The sequence below is a fragment of the Hemiscyllium ocellatum genome, chromosome 17 (genome assembly GCF_020745735.1).
Source record: "Hemiscyllium ocellatum isolate sHemOce1 chromosome 17, sHemOce1.pat.X.cur, whole genome shotgun sequence".
In the NCBI taxonomy this organism is placed as follows: domain Eukaryota; kingdom Metazoa; phylum Chordata; class Chondrichthyes; order Orectolobiformes; family Hemiscylliidae; genus Hemiscyllium; species Hemiscyllium ocellatum.
This window is the reverse complement of record NC_083417.1, coordinates 2001009-2021460: the sequence shown is the minus strand read 5'-3', so window position 1 is coordinate 2021460 and position 20452 is coordinate 2001009. Positions and strand designations below refer to the sequence as shown.

The 20452-nt window shown below is 47.9% G+C and overlaps 1 protein-coding gene across 1 annotated transcript in view; it reads left to right on the top strand.

The window, feature by feature from the left end:
• Positions 1 to 20452, top strand: part of rhpn2 (rhophilin, Rho GTPase binding protein 2) — a 59675-nt gene continuing 39223 nt past the window's right edge. The window contains exons 1-2 of the mRNA XM_060837911.1: positions 1 to 233; positions 18368 to 18483. Of these exons, the coding sequence (XP_060693894.1) occupies positions 165 to 233; positions 18368 to 18483 (185 nt within the window). The 5' untranslated portion in view covers positions 1 to 164. The remainder of the gene's footprint in view (positions 234 to 18367; positions 18484 to 20452) is intronic.

Genomic DNA, 20452 nt, shown 5'->3' with positions numbered 1-20452 from the left:
CTCGGATCCAGTAGATCGACCCAGAGAGCCAGAGCCAGAGCCAGAGCCAGAGCCAGAGCCAGAGCCAGAGCCAGAGCCAGAGCCAGAGCCAGAGCCCACACAGACCCAGACACAGACCGAGACCGAGCGGGGCTCGGACAGAGCGATCCGGAGTCGATCCCACGATGACCGACACCCTCCGGACCAGCGGCCATTCGACCAGTCCACCCGGGGACAGCAGCCATTTCCGCAAGGTCAGTGCCCGGGGATCGGGGGGGGTTTGGGGATCCCAGCGTTTAGGGGGGTCCCGGGGTTTGGGGGGGAATCGTGTCCAGCCACTGTCGGGGAGATTCTGACCGACTGCACGGTCAGTGCAGTGATCCAGTCTGCCCCCGGGTGGGGGTGTGTTGTGTCTGCCCCTGGGTGTGGGTGTGTGTCTGTCCCTGGGTAGGTGTGTGTCTGTCTGTCTGTCTCTGGCTGTGTGTCTCGGTGGGGGGGGGGGGATGTATCTCTCTCTCTCTCTCTCTGGGTGTGTGTGTGTCTCTCTGGGAGAGGGGTGTATCTCTCTCTGTGGAGGGGGGTGTGTCTCGGGGTCTCTCTCTCTCTCTGTCCCTCTGGGTGTGTGTGTGTGGGTGTCTCTCTCTCTGTCCCTCTGGGTGTGTGTGTGTGGGTGTCTCTCTCTCTGTCCCTCTGGGTGTGTGTGTGTGGGTGAGGGTCACTGCCTGTGCACTGTGATTGTATAAATGTGAAAGTGGTTGAGGGATGGTACCAGATAGAGATCAGGCAGTAAATAGGAGAGTGGAGTACTCACATCCTGGAGAGAATTCTGAAGCAATTTTGTGTGAGATTCTGAATCACAGTGAGGAAAGCTGGGTGTTTATTTATTAATGGTACGTGTGAGCAGGGAACCATTTAATGTCCATCCCTAGTTGCCCTTGAGAAGGTGGTGGTGAGGTGTTTTCTTGAACTGCAGTTTAATTGGTGTAGGTAGCCATGGAGAATCAGATCTAAAGCACAGAAAAAGACCCTTCAGCCCATCACACCTGTGCCAGTCAATAACAAGTCAATCACCTCACTATTCTAATCTCATTGTTCAACAATTCACCCATAGCCTTGTACACAAGTTCACATCTAAACACTACGTCAATGTTACAGAGACCCAGAAAGCTGTTAGGGAGGGAATTCCATGATTTTGATCCAGTGACAGTGAAGAAACAGTGATATATTTCCAAGTCAGAAGAGTGAGTGGTTTGAAGGGGGTAGTGTTCCCATGTACCTGCTGTCCTTCCCCCTCTAGATGGAAGTGGTCATGGGTTTGGAAGGTGCTGCCTGAGGATCTTTGGTGAGTTTCTTCAGTGCATCTTGTAGATGGTACACACTGCTGCTACTGAGCGTCGGTGGTGGAGGTACTGGATGTGTTACCAACCAAGCTGGCTGCTTTGTCCTGGATGGTATCAAGCTTCTTGATGGGTGCAGTTCCAATAAGTGGGAAGTGTTCCATCACACTGTTGACTTGTGCCTGATCGATGGGGGTCAGGCTTTGGGGTGTCAGGGGGTTAGTTACTCACTACAGGATTCCAAGCCTCAGACCTGCTCTTGTAGCCACTGTGTTGACGTGGTGAGCCCAGTTGAGTTGCTGTTAATGATAACCCCCAGGATGTTGACAGTGGGGGATTCGGTGATGGTAACACCATTAAATGTTGAGAGGTGGTGGTTAGATTGTCTCTTGTTGGTGATGGTCACTGCCTGGCGTTTGTGTGGTGTGAATGTTCCTTGCCACTTATCGGCCCAAGCCTGGATATTGTCCAAATCTTGTTGCAGTTGAACATGAACTGCTTCAGTATCTGAGGAGTTGTGAATGGTGCTGAACATTGTACAAACATTCCCACCTTCTCATGGAGGGAAGGTCATTGATAAAGCAGCTGAAGATGGTTGGGTCTAGGACACTACCCTGAGGAACTCCTGCAGAGATGTCCTGGAGCTGAGATGACTGACCTCCAACAACCATGACCATCTTCCCATGTGCCAGGTATGATTTGAACCACTGGAGAGTTTGCCCCTGATACCCATTGACTCCCATTTTGCTCGGGCTCCTTGATGCCACGTTGTCAGGTAGATGCCAGTATTGTAACTGCACTGGAACAGCTTGGCTGGGTGGGGGGGCAGCAAGTCTCACAGCTATGTCTTTAGGACCTGACCAGCTCGCTCTAGTTCTGCTGCCAAGCCCCTCTTGGTGATGAACGTTGAAATCCCCCACCCAGAGTACATTGTGTCGTTGCCACCCTCAGTGTTTACTCAGAGCAAGATTCAACATGGAGTATTGATGCATCAGCTGAGGGAGGGTGACACGTGGTAATGAACTGGAGGTTTCTCTGCTCATGGTTAATCTGAAGCTATGAAACTTCATAGGATCCAGAGTCAATGTTGAGGACTCCTGGGGCAGCTCCCTCCCACTGTACACCACTGTGCTGCTGCCACCTCTACTGGGTCTGGCCTGACGGTGGAACAGGACATATCCAGGGATGGGGATGGTGGGGTCTGGGACATTGTCTGAACGGTCTGATTCAGTGGGTATGACAATGTCAGAATATTGCTTTCTTACAGTCACACATTTCCAGCCCTGGCAACCTCCTCAATCTCCTCTGTATCTGTATGGTTTGTTGACCCCCTTGCTGTGATGAGGTGACCATTACAGCATAACCTTGGAGAGAGACAGACCGACTGACCGACCCCTTCATGGTAACCTCAGGTGGTTGGCAATGCCCTGCATCACAAACCAGCTGTCCAGCCATTTTTTAATAATACAACAAGATTTATCTTCCCAAACATCATCATGACCTTCCCTGTGATCCTCGGGGATCTGCAGATATTTGCTCCAGGTCCCTCACTTTCTCTCTGTTCATTTTGGACTTCTCTATCTGATTTGACCTTTCCAAATGCATCACCTTGCACTACTCCCAGCTGAACTCCATCTGCCACGTCCTGTCCACCCAATTGATATCTTCCTGCACTCTCCAGATTCCGTCTTTGTTATTGGCCATGCAGCCAGTCTTTGTGTCGTCTGAAAACTTCTTGATCATGTCAAAGTTATTAATAAAGAGCACAAAAGGAGCAGATGTATTACTGAGCCCCACTGAATGCCCCTTGAACCAGCCTTGCAGTTATTAAACACCACCAACCATCGCCTTTCATTCCCTGTCACTGCACTGATTCTATAGCCAGCTTGCTACGCTCCCTTCGATCCCAACCCTGTTTTATTAATCAGTCTGTCATACAGGACTTTGTCAATTGTAAAAGTTGGCCAGGCATTGTAAAAGTTGGCCAGGCATTGTAAAATTGGAGGGTTTGGACTGTGGTGTTGAAATTGTCTCCTCCGTCCGATTGGTGAGGAGGAGTCACTAATTTCAGGTTGTTGTGGAGAGTTCAGAAGGCCGTGGATTGGATGCTACTGTGTTAGTCTGTGTAACACCACAAAGAGCTAGGTCCCACTAAACATTTACACAGCTACAGGATCACCGACTCGCACGCTGTCTGGATTCTGTAATTACTCCACATCGGTCTCTCACTCTCTCTCACAGCTGACTGACAACACTAAAGAGAGGGGACTGATATTAGGCCATGGAGAGGCTGGGGGCTGGTGTTGAATAATTTAGTAAAGAGTTTGCCTCGTTGGGTGAAGTTGTCTGGTTTATAAATCAGGGGTGGCCATTTGTTGATTGCTGGGATTGGGTGAAGTGGTGAATTGTATAATTAAAATGTATCACTGTTTAACAAGAGAGTGTGCAGTGTAATAGTAACCCTGTGTACATGAACGGTAATGGGAGGGTTCCATCTCAGAGGGACTGTTGAGGCTGGATTGGCCAGTATTTTGTTCCTGAGCTGCTGTGGGTGTTGCTGATGTTTAAACAGGTGACTCACTAGTTATCTCGAGTCAATACAGTTACTGTTTCTGTATCTGCAATGTTTAGTTTCTTTCTGAGCTCTCTGAACTGAGGCAATCAAAGGACTTAGAGATACCTGGTCAGCATCATCCTGCTTCTCCTTGTCATTCTCTCTCCCTTGGATACTTCAGGAAGTCAGCCAGGGTTCCTGCTCCTGATCACTGCCCAGTGACTGAAGACTGTAAAAACTGGGACAGGGAGGAAGATTGGATGAATGAAGTTGTTTTTCCCTGTTTGTGGGGCCTACAGGATTGGCTCTCCCTCTGACTGAGAGACGGAGTAAATAGGTGAAGATCAGCAGGTATCTCCTGGTGCAGGGCCCAGTTGCCCTGAGGGTAATGGCTTGGCTACCAAGTTTCTGTAGGTGGAGTTGTTGTGGTGAGCTGTTTAAGTTGTGTAAAATGTGACCAGGTTTGGCAGTAAGCCATTCAGCCCGTTGAGCCTGCTCCACCATTCATTATTGGCATGGCCTCTTTCTTGTATAAACTCAGTGACTTGGCCTCCATAGCCTTCCACGGGAGAACATTCCACAGGTTCACTACCCTCTGAGTGTAGTAATGTTTCCTTGTCTCAGTGCTAAATCGCTTACCCCATATCCTGAGACTGTGACACCTGGTTGTAGACCCCACACCCTGGGGGGAAACGTCCTCCCTGTATCTAGTCTGTCCAGCCCTGTTAGAGCATCATATGTTTAACTCGATCCCCCTCATCCTTTGAAACTCTAGTGAATACAGGCCCAGTTAAACCACTCTCTCCTCGTAGGGCAGTCCTACCATCCCTGGGTATCAGTCCATGGAGCACAGAACATAGAACAATACAGCACAGAACAGGCCCATCGGCCCACGATGTTGTGCCGAACATTTGTCCTAGCTTAAGCACCTATCCATGTACCTATCCAATTGCTACTTAAAGGTCACCAATGATTCTGACGCTGCCACTCCCACAGGCAGCGCATTCCATGCCCCCACTACTCTCTGGGTAAAGAACCTACCCCTGACATCCCCCCCCCCCCCATACCTTCCATCCTTCACCTTAAATTTATGATTTGTGGGTGGCACGGTGGCACAGTGGTTAGCACTGCTGCCTCACAGCGCCTGAGACCTGGGTTCAATTCCCGACTCAGGCGACTGTGTGGAGTTTGCACATTCTCCCCGTGTCTGTGTGGGTTTCCTCCGGGTGCTCCGGTTTCCTCCCACAGTCCAAAGATGTGCGGGTCAGGTGAATTGGCCATGCTAAATTGCTCGTAGTGTTAGGTAAGGGGTAAATGTCGGGGTATGGGTGGGTTGCGCTTTGGTGGGTCGGTGTGGACTTGTTGGGCCGAAGGGCCTGTTTCCACACTGTAAGTAATCTAATCTAATCTTATGTCCCCTTGTAACACTCTGTTGTACCCGGGAAAAAAGTCTCTGACTGTCTACTCTATCTATTCCCCTGATCATCTCATAAACCTCTATCAAGTCACCCCTCATCCTTCGCCTTTCCAATGAGAAAAGGCCTAGCACTCTCAACCTATCCTCGTACGACCTATTCTCCATTCCAGGCAACAGCCTGGTAAATCTCCTCTGCAAGCAGTCATTATGGTCCACTGTTCACTGCATGAGTCAATAAAGCTGGGTGTGAATAGTGTCCAGTGTTGCCCAAGCTGGTAGGGAGTCTCAGGACACATCCACATGCTTGGCCACCTCCTCAAAGAATTCAATAAGACTTTTAAGGCAAGACCTACAAGAGTAAAACGTGAGGTCTGCAGATGCTGGAGATCAGAGCTGAAAATGTGTTGCTGGTTAAAGCACAGCAGGTCAGGCAGCATCCAAGGAACAGGAAATTCGACGTTTCAGGCCAGAGCCCTACAAGACTCTCAAATCCGTGCTGGCTGTCCCTAATCAAGCAGTGTCTTTCCAGATACTCATAAATCCGATCCCTCAGTACCCTTTCCATTACTTTGCCTACCACCGAAGAAAGACTAATTGGCCTGTAATTCCCGGGGTTATCCCTATTCCCTTTTTTGAACAGGGGCACAACATTCGCCACTCTCCAGTCCCCTGGTACCACCCTCGTTGACAGTGAAAAAGCTCCACTGCACTTCCTCATGGCAAGAATCTCTTCTCTCGGAGAGGATGCAGTACTCCAGGTGTGGTCTCAGCAAGGCCCTGTCTAACTGCAGTAAGACAGTCCGGATTATTGAATTCGAATCCTGTAACAATGAAGGCCAACATACCATTTGCCTTTCTAATTGTTTGCTGCACCTGCCTGTCTGCTTTCACTGGTTTACACAGACACCAAGATCCCTTTGTACATCCACACTTCCCGATGTACACCATTTAAATAACACTCTTCCTGTGATTTCCACAATGATGGATATAACATCACATTTAACTGCTTGCCCATTCACTCAGCTTGTCTCAATCTCTGTGAAGCCTCCTTGCATGCTCCTCACAATCCTGCCCAGTTTATGTTCTCAGCAAATTGGGAAAGGCTGCATTTGGTTCCCTGATCCAGGTGGTTGTTGTTTATGTGAACAGCTGACGCTGAAACATGGCCCTCTTGAGTCAATGCCTGTCACTCAGGGAAACCTCCCATTTATTCTCATTCTTGGTTTTCTGTCTGTTTCCAATTCTCAGTCCGTGCTCATACATTACTCGCATCCCATGGACTTTACCTTTACCCACTTCCCTCTGAGAAACCTAATCAAAACTCTTCGGAAACACCACACCCACTGGCTCTCCCTTGTCTTGGTGACTAGTTACAGCCTCAAACAACACCAGTCAGTTTGTTCATCATAAGACCATAAGACATAGGAGTGGGAGTAAGGCCATTCGGCCCATCGAGTCCACTCCGCCATTCAATCATGGCTGATGGGCATTTCAACTCCACTTACCCGCATTCTCCCCGTAGCCCTTAATTCCTCGGGACATCAAGAATCTATCAATCTCTGCCTTGTAGCGTCCTGGCCTCCACTGCACTCTGCGGCAATGAATTCCACAGGCCCACCGGTCTTTGGTTGAAGAAATGTCTCCGCATTTCTGTTCTAAATTGACCCCCTCTAATTTTAAGGCTGTGTCCACAGGTCCTAGTCTCCTCGTCTAACGGAAACAATTTCCTAGCGTCTACCCTTTCCAAGCCACGTATTATCTTGTAAGTTTCTATTAAGTCTCTCCTTAATCTTCTAAACTCCAATGAATACAATCCCAGGATCCTCAGCCGTTCCTCGTATGATTTGCCTTTCATAAACCCACACTGACTTTGTCCAATCCCATTACTGCATTCCAAATTTTATTATCACGTCTTTTATCGCAGGCTCCCATCATTCTCCCCATTGATAGGCTAACTGGTCAGGAATTCTGTGTTTTCTCTCCCTCTATGAATTGTGGGTTGTATTTTTCACCCTCCGATCTGTAGGAATTGTTCCAGAGTCTGTTGATTTTTGGAAGATGATCAGAAATGTATCCAATATTTTCTGGGCCACTTCCTTTAGTATTCTGGGATGTACATTATTAGGCCTTGGTGATCTGTCAGCCTTCAATCCCATTAAACTCCCCAGCACCATTTTCTCTCTAATACTCATTTCCTTCAATTCCACACTCACTCGGAGCCTTGCTTTAGTGCCTTGGTTTGTGGTACTTAGCTAGTTCACATTGTCTTGTTCTGACTTGTTCTAATATAGTGCTGTCTGTCAGGGCTCACCAATGGCCACCATCTCCAGGGCAGCTCAGGGTGGGTGCTGAACACTGTCCAGGCCAGTGACACCCACATCCTGAGAAAGTATTAAAAAGAAACTTCTCCCGTAAACAAACCAAATCACTGGTGACTGGAAATTCAAAATGGAGGAAATGAGAGAACCACCCCCCAACTCCCCCCCAATCCTCGTCCATGGACCTAAGGGATCATTTTAAATCTGGCGGAGATGTTCCTGCACATCCATCCATCTCACCTACTGCATCTGTTACTCTTGATATGGTCTCCTCTACATCAGGGACGCCAACTTGTGGAGAGGTTCAAGGAACAAACGCACCAAACAACCCCACCGCCTTGTGGCCAACCACTCCAGCCCCCACCACACTCTCCCCAAAGACAGGCTTCCTTCCCCGCCGAATTAAAGCCACTCGCCAATTGGAGGAAGGACACCTCATCTTTCGCCTTGGGACCTTTCAGCCTCACGGCATCAACATTGACTCTCCCCTTCCCCTCCCTCATCCCAGATCCAACCCTCCAACTCGGCACTGCCCTCATGGCCTGTCCTACCTGTCCATCTTCCTTCCCACCGATCTGTTCCACCTTCCTCTCCGACCTATTACCTTCACCCCCCACTGTATTTATCACCTTCCCAGCTACCCCCCAGCCCACCCCACCCTCCTATTTATCTCTCGACCCTCTTTCCTCCCCTCCCCCTTCCTGATGAAGGGCTTTTGCTTGAAATGTTGATTCTCCTGCTCCTCAGATGCTGCCTGATCTGCTCTGCTTTTCCAACTTTACACCTTTTGACGCTGGGAAATTCAAAATACAAACCGGGAGAAGCCCTGGTAGGTGTGAGGGGGAACCTTGCACTCCATCATTTATGATAGCTTCAACTCCCAACCCCTCCAATGTATTCAATGCCTTTGCCTTCACTACTGTCTGGGGAAGATGAGTCACTTTCTGAGAGAGAAAACAGCCTCCCTTGCTGTTGTGGATGGAATGCCGCTGAATTTTAAACTGTGCATTGTCATTCAAGTCTCCCATTTCATCATCCGCACGACAAACCCCTTGGAACCTTAGCCTTTCCCCCTCTATAAAACTAATAAGTGCATTGCCTTTAATAACTGGACAAGATTTTTTTAGATTACTCAGTGTGGAAACAGGCCCTTCGGCCCAATAAGCCCACGCTGACCCACTGAAGCGCAACCCACCCAGATCCTGAACACTATGCTCAGGATCAAACAGTGTCCAGTGGGATTATGAATTGGGGATTCTCCTGGAGGGTTGAGAGTTGCAGAATTTGAGATCCTGATTGCTGGGTTTGGGACATTCCTGCAGTGACTTCACAAAATCCCTTTGTGTTGTGTGTCCTGAAACTCCCTACCAGCTTGGCCAACACGGGACACTATTCACACCCAGCTTTATTGACTCATGCAGTCAACAGTGGACCATAATGACTGCTTGCCTCATTCCAGCAGCTAGACCCAGGGTTCCCTTGTTTCTTCCGACTTCTGCATGGACTCTGAAGAGCACCTCACCCAGACGTACCACCTTATCCCCTTTACGGTGGCTAATCCACCCCTGGACTGTGGGAGACTGAGGGAATCAATAAAACAGGCCCCAGGCTTCCATTGGGCCCTGAGTGAATACAATCCGAGAGAGTGCGAGGATTGAAGGAAAGGCTGATGAACTCTGGGAGAGCCTTACGATACAACTCTAACCTGTGGGAGTTCTAGTTCCCTGGTATTTGTACCAGATTGGAGCTGGCTTTGTGATGGTGCAAACTCCACCCTGAAGCAGAGGGTGGACACAGGGCCACGGAGTCTGGTTGGGTGGCAGGAGGCGAAATCCCAGGATTTCCCCACGGCAATCCTGAGAGAGAAATTAGCCAGGTCCTTGATGGCCAACTGGAGGGTCAGCAAAAAGGACAATCCTTCCCTCAGCCACATCAATATCTTCCATTCCTTCAACATACTATCAACCTCCAAAGACTTTACTGGACACTTTGATCCTGAGGGTATTTAAGACAAATGACCAAATGGTGATCAGAGCACATCTGTCCAATCGAAGGTTAACTGGGAGTTCATACACAGTGCCATACAAGTAGTTCTCATCAATAGAGTGAGGGCCAGGGAAAGGACATAGAGAGAGAGAGAGAGAGAGAGAGAATGAATGCGATGGACAGAGTTTATGTTTATGACTGCTTTGAGCTGACGGCATTAATTGCTTTATGTACACAAAGGTGTGTGTGTGAGGGAGAAAGAGAAGCTTCTGGAACGTGATAATCTACAAATGATAACAGATTGTTACCATGGTTACATTAATACCAAGAATGTGTGATGAGGGGATTAGGGAGAAGGGTGAATTGAGGTTTTCCCATCTCCTTTAACAATATGCAATGTTTATTTAGCTCACTGTGGGTAACCCTCCCCATGTTAGAGTGAGGGACGTCTCCTGCTCACGGTGGGTAAGTGTGTGTGAGCGTGAACAGACATGAGTGTGCACGAGTGTAAATGAGTGTGGGTGTGTGTGTAGGGGAGAGTGTGAGCATGTGTGTGGCTTTGTGGCAATAGCAGCTGCTGTCTGGGTCCCCTGGGTGGGATTTGGGACCCAGGGGATTACTGTCTGTTGACGAAACTTGCACTTTTATAACATGTTTGTGATCTCCATCACTGCTCCACTCAAAGCTGTGTCCTCTCCAGTCTAGGCCCCATACTCAGGAATCCCCTCCCTAACCCTCTCTACCTCACTCTCCTCCTCAAGACACTCCCCACAACTAACTTTTATCAAGGTCTGGGCAATCAGCCCAAATATTTTGTTTTGTAATGCAGCGTGAGGCTTTTGCTTTGTAACATTCCTGTGACACACCTTTCGGAGTTTTATGATACTAATGATGCTATACTACGTGCTGTTTGATGGTGTAAGTGAGGTGTCAGTGTGTGTACGGGGTGGGGTGGGGGGGGCGGTGGGGGAGTGTTGGGGGTCTGAGGGGATTTGTGTCGGGAGGTTTAGAGAGTCATACATTACAGAAACAGACCCTTCGGCCCAACGTGTCCATGCTGACCTGCTTCCCTAAATTGAACTAGTCCCACTTGCTGGTGTTTGGCCCATAGAGCTATAAACCCTTTCGATTCATACACCTGTCAGATGTCATTTAAATGTTGTAATTGAACTTGTATCTACTCCGGCCTCTAGCAGCTCATTCCATACACGTACCACCCTCTGCGTTTAAAAAAAAGTTGCCCCTTAGGTCCCTTTTAAATCTTTCCCCCCTCACCCTAAACCCATGCCTCTGGTTATGGACATCCCCACCCCAGGGAAAAGACCTTGGATATTGATGTATCACTGGGTTACCAGTGGAGCTGGTTATGGAGACAGAGTAACCGGTGAGGAAAATTCTCTTCTCCATCCTGCTGTTCACTCTTCAGCCCTTTGGATTGATTCTAGTTCTTTGAAGAAACTGGCCAGTTAATCTCTCTCACACCCACGTTCCCCTGCAGGATTTCTCTGTTGAAAATTGATCCGGTAATAGTGTCAAAGCCCTTGAAAAATGAGCCTGGGAGCAAACATTTAAAGAAGATGATTCGGGTCTGAGTCCAGTTCCTTTTGGTTTTACTGAAGGTGGCTGGGGGTGTAGACCTGCCCCCTGTTGGGGGAGAGTCGGGACACTGCCCCTATGTAGTATCATGACGTCACATGTGACTGTTGGAATGTGTGACACAGAATGGGTTTACCCATTGCTACCTGCACCCTGTCATTGCAGCGTCACACGTCAGAGATAGTGAGTCACACGGCAGTTGGCTCCTCCCTGCTCCTGGATAAACTCTTCATGTTGTTAATGATGACATTGAAGCTGAAACCAGCACAGCTGGTTCCTCTCTCAATATAAACCTCAAAGAGCTTTCCTTTCTATAATGTCGTTCACCCCCATGGAGTCGACCTGCTGTGTGATCAGTGTAGGACATGCAGCACCAATGGGACACAGCAGGGTCCCAGATTCATACAGCATAGAAAAGGCTCTTCGGCCCATCAAGTCTGCAACAACATAACTGCCAATAAAGATGTGCTAATTTCAATTTCCTGCACTTGTCCCATCTCTTTGAATGTTATGATATTTGAGATCAGAAGTCTGCTTGTGGTCCAGCAAGTTTATTTGAAATCACACGTTTTTGGAGCACTGCTCCTTTTGTGTTACATGTTACAAAAAGTAAGGACTGTAATCTGGTGTCATGTGACTTCTGACTTTGTCCACCCCAGTCCAATATCAGCACCTGAACATCACAATATTTGAAATACTCATTCAAAAGCCTTCCATCCTCTTCTACCTTCCCAGGCAGTGCATTCCGGATTCCTGCCAGCCGCTGAGTGACAAGTTTTCTCCGAATCCCCTACCCCTTATCCTAAAACTATGCCCCCTTGTGATTGACCCCTCAACCAAGGGGAACAGCTGCTCTCTAGCTAGCCTATCATACACATCTCAATCATGTTTGCCCCTCTGTCGCTCTGTGCTAAACAAAACAATCCAAGCCCATCTCGGGTGGTCTTACAGATCCGTTTCTCCATCTCAGGCACATCCTGGTGAACAAAACCAGAAATCACTGGAAAACCTCAGCGTGTCTGGCAGCATCTGTGGAGAGAGATCAGAGTTAATGTTTCGGGTCTAGAACGCTGAGTTCTGAGGAAGTTCGAACTTTAATTTCTCTTCAGACCTGCTGAGCTTTTCCAGCAACTTCTGTTTTGTGTTTCTGATTTACAGCATCTGCACTTATTGTTTTAATATCCTGGTGACCCTCCTCTGTAACCCCCTCTCGTGCTATCACTCCCTTCCTGGAGGGAGGTAACCAGAACTGCACACAGTTCTCCAGTTGTGAACTAACCAACACTTTGTACAACTCTACCTTTCCCGCTCGCTGTTATATTTTAGTGCCAAGGCTGATGAAAGCAAGTGTCCCATACGCCTTCATTATCCTATTCAGGTGCTTTGCTGACTTCACTCGAAGCTCCCCCTGTTGCTCTAAGCTGCCTAGTGTGCTGCCATTCATTAAATACACCCTCATCTTGTTACTTCTTCCAAAGTGTATTACCTCACGTTTATCAGGATTAAACACCATCTCCCACTGGTCTGCCCATCCGACCAACCCACCTGTTTCTTCCTGTAACCCACAACCCCCATCTTCATTATTAACCACTCCACCAATCTTGGTGTCATTTACAAACTTAACATTCCCCCGCACCCGTATCGTTTCTGTACATAACGGACAATAAGGGTCCCGTTGTGCTGCTCCTTGTGGTACCCTGATGACACCAGGCTCCAGTCACACAGACAGCTGCCTACCACTACCCTTTCTGTCCTATTGCTAAGCCAGTTTCTGATCCATCTCATCAGGTTTTCCTTAATTCCATGTGCTTGAACCTTCTCAACCAGTCTCCCATGTGGAACCTTACCAAAGGCTTTGCTGAAATCTGCATAAACTGCACCAACTGTACTTACCTCAGCCACACTGTTGATCACATGTTCAAAACATTCTAACAAACTTATTAGGCATGACCTCCCTCTGACAAAGTCATGTTGACTATCCCTAACTAATCCATGCTTCTCCAAGTGCTGATTAATTTGCTCCTTCAGAAAATTCTCCAATTGTTTCCCTACCACTGACATGAGACTCATCGGTCTGTAATTTCCTGGTTCATCTCTCTCACCCTCCTTGAATAGTGGAACCACATTAGCCATCCTGTAGTCTCCTGACACTTCCCCTGTGTTGGAGCCATTGTAATTTCTACAGAGTGTTTCTGCCATCTGTTTGAGATATTAATATCAGTTGCAATGCTGGGGAGTGTGTGCCTGTGGTTTTGTTCAGTTGAGAAATCTTCAGGTTATTGTCTGAGCTGAAAGGCAGTAAGGAAACCCAGTGAGTGCAGTAGGTGTGTTCTCTCTCCCTCCCTCTCTCTCTCTCCCTCTCTGCCTACACTGGGCGGGAGGAGGCCACTCGGCTCTTCCAATACTACCCACCATTCAAGAAGATCATCTCATCCATTTCTTGCTCTCCCCCATCCTTTTATTTCCTTTAATATTTTTCAGAAATGTATACTTTGTTCAGTAACTTGTAGAGTATGTTAAATATCTGTTTGGAATTGTTGTTTGATTGCAGTGTACTGTATTTAAAGTCTGTCTTTACAATGTGTGTATCTGTTTTATGTTAAACTTTCTCTGGGGTGTACAGCCTGGGGTCCATAGCAGTGAGCTTTCCCCACGGCCTCTCACACCGGGGAATGTGAAAGTTTGCACACTCGGTCACGGACCGCTCATTACACTGGGTGACCAGTGAGGTACAGACAGACCAAAGTCTTGCACTGAGTTGATGGTCCTCCAGTTCATGTTTGTCTAAGTGTACGTCGCAGTGTGAACGCACCGTCTGGCGCAGGGCCCCGCGTCGCGGTGTGAACGCACCGTGTGGCGCAGGGTCCCACGCTCTAACTGTGCAGACAGATCTGACTGGGAGGCCCATTTATTTCATCATCCACGCTGCTTCATTCTAGAACATTCTAACAAGCACAATGAGGCATTCTGCTGAATAACCTGGGACAATGTATACAGGATCTCCATCGTTGCCATTTCTCATGGGGCCTTCGGGACATTCAGTGTGGATCAGAACTGGGTAGACGTGTTGAAGGTGTTAGCCCACACCTACCTGATTCCTCTCTGTCCCAGCCCCTATCGCCCCCTGCTCACTCACCAGCATTGCCGCCTGACCAAGGAATATCTTAATTTCAAAACTCTCAACCATGTTTTCATCTCCCTCTATTATCTCACCCCCTTTGTGTCTCTATAATCTCCTCCAGTCCCATAAATCTGAGGTCTCTGCATTCCTCAAATTCCAGCCTCCAGTGTATGTTTATTAGTCCTTCTGCCTCCGATGCCCCCACCCTCCCCACCTCCCCTGCTGCCTGGTCACCCTGAGCTCTCGAATTCCCTGCCCACACCCCTTTACCTCACTCACTTCTCACAGCAACTCTTCAAATCTTTCTCTCTGACCAAGCTTTTGGTCACCTGACTTAAAACCTCTTTTGTTGCTCAATGTCAGACTTTGTTTTATGATATTCCTGTGCAGCACTTTAGAGTGTTTCTGTAGAGTAAAGGTAATTTATTCATTCAAAGTATTGTCTTGAGTAGACTCCTAATTTATTATATTCATGTTAAGAGGCATGACCTCATGACACCATCTTGGAAACCAGCGTTTGAAATATTATCCCTTTTTGTTTTTCATGATTTGTCACATGTTTGAGTGTTTCATTTGAAGCTGATACCCTTTTGTTTTTTAAGTTTGATGGATGTGGTTGGTAAAGGGGTACCTGCCAGGAACAGTAGGAGAAACAAATCTCTGAAAGTTTTTGCACAAAAGGTACTAAAGATGCCACAAGGATTGGTGCTGGGCCCACTGCTTTTTGTCATTTATATCAATGATTTGGGTGTGAGTATAAGAGGAATGTTCAGTACTGGAGGTGTAGTGGACAGCAAAACAGTTAACTCAGATTACAAAGAGATCTTGATCAGATGGGCCAATGGGCTGGGAATGGCAGGTGAAGTTTAATTTGGATAAATGTGAGGTGCTGCGTTTTGGCAAGGCAAACCAGGGCAGGACTTATACACTTAATGGTCAGGTCTTGGGAAGTGTTGCTGAACAAAGAGACCTTGGAGTGCATGTTCCTAGCTCCTTGGAAGTAGAGTTGCAGGTAGATAGGGCAATGAAGGAGGTAAAAACAAGGACTGCAGATGCTGGAAACCAGAGTCTAGATTAGAGTGGTGCTGGAAAAACACAGCAGGTCAGGCAGCATCCGAGGAGCAGGAAAATTGACATTTCGGGCAAAAGCTCTGGTGCTCAGTACACTAGCCTTCATTGGTCAGTGCATTGAGTATAGACATTGGGAGGCATATAGCAGCTGTACAGGACGTTGGTGAGGCTGCTTTTAGTATACTGTATATACATTTTTATGGATGTTGCCAGATTTGAGCTACAAGGAGAGTCTGAAAGGGCTGGGGCTAAATTCTCTGGAGCATTGGAGGCTGAGGGGTGATTGTATTGGTCTATGTTCTAATACAGCGCAGTACAGGCCCTATGGCCTTCGATGTTGCGCCGACCTGTGAAACCAGTCTAAAGCCCATCTATCCTACACCATTCCATTATAATCCATATGTTTATCCAATGCCCAATAAAATGCCCTTAAAGTTGGTGAGTCTACTCCTGCAGGTAGAGGATTCCATGCTCTTACTACTCTGAGTAAAGAAACTACCTCTGACATCTGTCCTATATCTATCACCCCTCAATTTAAAGCTATGTTCCCTCATGCTAGCCATCACTATCCAAGGAAAAAGGGTTTCATTATCCACCCTATCTAATCCTCTGATTATCTTATATGTCTCTAAGTCACTGTCAACCTTCTCTCTGACGAAAACAGCCTCAAGTCCCTCAGTCTCTTATCATAAGGCCTTCCCTACATACCAGGCAACATCCTGGTAAACCTCCTCTGCACTCTTTCTAAAGCTTCCACATCCTTCTCAAATATGGTGACTAGAACTGCATGCAGTACTCCAAGTGCGGCTGCCCCAGAGTTTTGTCCAGCTGCAACGTGACCTCGTAGCTCTGAAACTCAATCCCTCTATCAATAAATGCTAAAACAGTGTATGCTGCCTTCACAACCCTATCGACCTGGGTACAAACTTTCAGGGGTCTATGTACCTGAACACCAAGATCTCTCTGCTCATCTACACGACCAAGAATCTTACCATTAGCCCAGTACTCTGTATTCCTGTTGCTCCTTCCAAAGTGAATCACCTTACACTTTTCTGCATTAAACTCCATTTGCCACCTCTCAGCCCAGCTCTGCAGCTTATTTATGTCCTTCTATAACCAACATCCTTCAGCACTATGCAAAACTCCACAGACCTTAATGTCATCCACAAATTTACTAACCCATCTTTCTATGCCCTCATCCAGGTCATTTATAAAAATGACAAACAGCAGTGGCCCCAAAACAGATCCTTTTGGTACACCACTAGTAACTGAACTCCAGGATGAATATTTCCCATCAACCACCACCCTCTGTCTTCTTTCAGCTAGCTAATTTCTGATCCAAACCACTAAATCACCCTCAATCCCATGCTTCCATATTTTCTGCAATAGCCTACCGTGGGGAACCTTATCGTACGCCTTACTGAAATCCATCTACACCACATCAACCACTTTATCCTCATCCACCTGTTTGGTCACCATCTCAAAGAACTCAATAAGGTTAGTGAGGCATGACCTACCCTTCTCAAAACCAAATTGATGATTCTGAATCAAATTATTCCTTTCTCGATGATGATAAATCCTATATCTTTTAACCCTTTCCAACTCTTTGCTCACAACCGAATAGAAATTTATAAAATCATGAACAGCACGGATAGGGTAAATAGCCAAGGTCTTTTCCCCAGGGTAGGAGAGTCCGAAACTAGACAGTATAGGTTTAAGATGAGGAGGGGAAAGATTTTAAAGGGGACCTAAGGGGCAATTTTTTCATGCAGAGGGTGGTGTGTGAATGGACTGAGCTGCCAGAGGATGTGGTGGAGGCTGGTACAGTTACAACTTTTAAAAGGCATCTGGGTAGGTACATGAATCCGAACGGTCTAGAGGGATATGGGCTAACTGCTGGCAAATGGACTAGGTCAGATTGGGATATCTGGTCAGTGTGGAAAGGTTGGACTGAAAGATCGGTTTCCCTGCACTCTGAGATCCTGGGACTCTGTTTGAAAACCAGAAGTTTTACAAAGGCATGGTGAAAAGACAGGCTTCCTCCGGTTTCTAGAACTTCATGGTAATGTTATCCCAAGGATGTTATTCCAGGACATGTTCGACCATCTCTCCAAACATGTTGCAGACTGCAGTGACTTCCCTTCACCCACCTTCATTCTCGATGAAGCTAATTCCTTTCTTGCTGGACCTATTGCCTCTTGACCCCCTTGTGCCCCAGACATTCCCCGTGTACAAAGACATGTGGATCTTCTGGCAGAGTTGTAACCAGACGGCAGCAGCATGCTGCCTCGCAGTCTGTTAGACTTGACTTTGAGAGGCTCTTCAGGCGGTCACTGTTCTCTCCTGGATCTTGTAACTCATGACAGCAGATGCCTACCTTCAATGTCAGGTTCTATCTCCATGACGTTAACCACAAATACGTCCATCTTTTTTCCACCTGTCCTCCCCACGTGTTGAGATTGCTGTGTGGTTGATGGAGTTTTGAAGTCTGGTTCCTTTCCCTCCCTCACTCTGTGGGGACAGCAGTGGGAGTCTGGCCAGTCGAGTTGGGGTTGTATCTGGGGGAGATGGTGTTGGCTGGTGCTAACATGAGCATGGCCCTTCCTGCTTTGAATGGAAGGACTTGGAGACTGTGCTGAGGGCAGTGTGTGAACCCAGTGTGAGCTGCTCTGTGGAGGAGCATGGTGTTGGCACAGGGATAGTCAGGAGGTTCCCTGGCCTTGTTTCAGTTCAGAAGTGGATGGAGAGAATGCTTCCTGAATTGTGGACGGTCAGTGTGTGAGATTGTGAAGTAATTGGATGTGCTGTTCTTTCTGCTTCCTGATGCCCCTAACCTTGGGCCTGGGTCCATTCAGTGACCTGTATGTGACCCAGGGCGTGTGGGGGCACAAACGTTCCTGTTCTCTGGCCTTGCCGTGACCACTCTTTCCTTTTAACGTACCCTCTGCTCCGTTGGCTGAGCCCATGTCCCACCTTGCCTTGTTTCAGGGCTGCAATCCGTACGCTCAGACTGGACGCAGTAAGCTGCAGAGCCAGAGGGTCACCCTCAATCAGCAGATCATTAAAGCCATGCGACTGCGAGCTGGAGCTGAGAACCTCCTTCGGTAAGTCCGCTCTGCGGGTCCTGGTCTCTCTCTGTCTATTTGTCCCTTTTTCTCTCCTCCCCCTTCCCTTCCCTGGGGTCTGTTCAGTGATGTTTTGTCCTTTGATTTTTCAGCGTGAACATGAACACGTCGTTCCCCAGCTGGGAGTGTACTCCTGGCACCTGATCAAACATAGCTAGGCCTCTGCAGCTGTCCTGACCTGGCATCACCGTGCCAGCCAACAGCAAAGAAGTAAATGCTTGTCCCTAAACTGAGGGAGAGCAGCACGAATACTGTCCCTTAAAGCAGTTCGTGCAAAGTGAGGCTTTCTTGTTTGGTTTTTATCCTCCAGCAGTGAGCTCGCTATGGGTACAGTTCCCCAGGGGCTGTCCCTTCCCACTCGAGAAACACAACTCTGTCTCTTTGAAAACACGAGCAGGAGTAGATTATTTAGCCCATGTCTACTCTCCATGTCATAGTTTCATACAGCACAGAAACAGACCCTTCATTCCAACCCAACCATGCCACCAGATATTCTAAATAAATCGCGTCCCATTTGCCAGCAGTTGGGTCAATCCCTCTAAACCCTTCCTATTCATCAACCTGTCCAAACGCCTTTGTAATTGTACCCTCCTCCACCACCTCCAGGGAACATAGTCCCAGCCTATTCAGCCCCTCCTTCATAACGCAAACCCTCCAACCCTGACAACCTCTTTGTAAATTCCCGCCTCAGGCAACTGTCTGTGTGGAGTTTGCACATTCTCCCCGTGTCTGCGTGGGTTTCCTCTGGGTGCTCCGGTTTCCTCCCACAGTCCAAAGATGTGCAGGTCAGGTGAATTGGCCATGCTAAATTGTTCGTCGTGTTAGGGGCAGGGGTAAATGTAGGGGAATGGGTCTGGGTGGGTTGCTCTTTGGAGGGTCGGTGTGGACTTGTTGGGACGAAGGGCCTGTCTCCACACTGTAAGTAATCTAATCTAATCTTAAATCTTTTCTAAACCCTCTCAAGTTTAACAACGTCCATCCTACAGAAGGACAACCAGAACTGAATGCAGTAATCCCAAAGTGTTCTAACCATGTCCTGTACAGTTCAACATGACCTCCTGACTCCTAGACACAATGGTCTGACGTGAGTGTGTTATACGGACCGTAGTATGGACACAGGCCATTCAGCTCAACCATCCACTGTCAGTTGTTATTGCTCTATTGGCACCCCCCCTCCTCTCTTTCTCCTCCAGATCTACCGTGAAAACCTCGACTCACTTCTCCCTCATTAATTTGTCTGGTTTTTCCTCCAATCCATCTACACGATCCACTCTGATCAGTGTGGACAGCAGCCATTCCAGCATTGATCCCTGAGGAATACCACTTCTTACGGGAGACCAGCCAGCTCACTGTCAAGTGATCCATGGTATTTTCTGTGCCTTTCCAATGGCCACCTCCTCCACATTGCCCAGTCACAAGCCAGGGTTTGCCATGAGCCAGTGGCGATGTTTGACCTCTTTGAGGACATCCCGAAAGTGTTTCTGCTGTACCTTGTGGGAGCCTCCTGTTGAGACTGACATCCAAGCTGAGCAATGGCCTCAGCAGTCTGAGGGCAGGAGTAAGAGCATCATCCCTTTCTGAGGGGAGTTGGTTTTGAGTGGTTAGCGTGAGGATGCTGTTGTGAGACTGCCTTTCACACCACTGGATTCGAACAATGAAAAGACACCCAATGGTAGCCCTTCCCCAGAGATTCCAGATGCCAGCTGTAGGCTGTCCAACTCTCAAGTCTATAGGAGGATCACTGCTGCTGGTAAACTGTGACCTCAACCCACAAGAGGAGCAGGCCATTCAGCCCATTGAGTCTGCTGTGCTATTCAGTAAGATCATGGCTGATCTGATCATTCCCAACTCCACTCCAGCCTTTCCCCCACAGCCCTTGATTCCATTCATGATTAAAAATCTGTCCGTTTTAGCCTTGTATTTATATGTATATAGGCAGGAATGTACT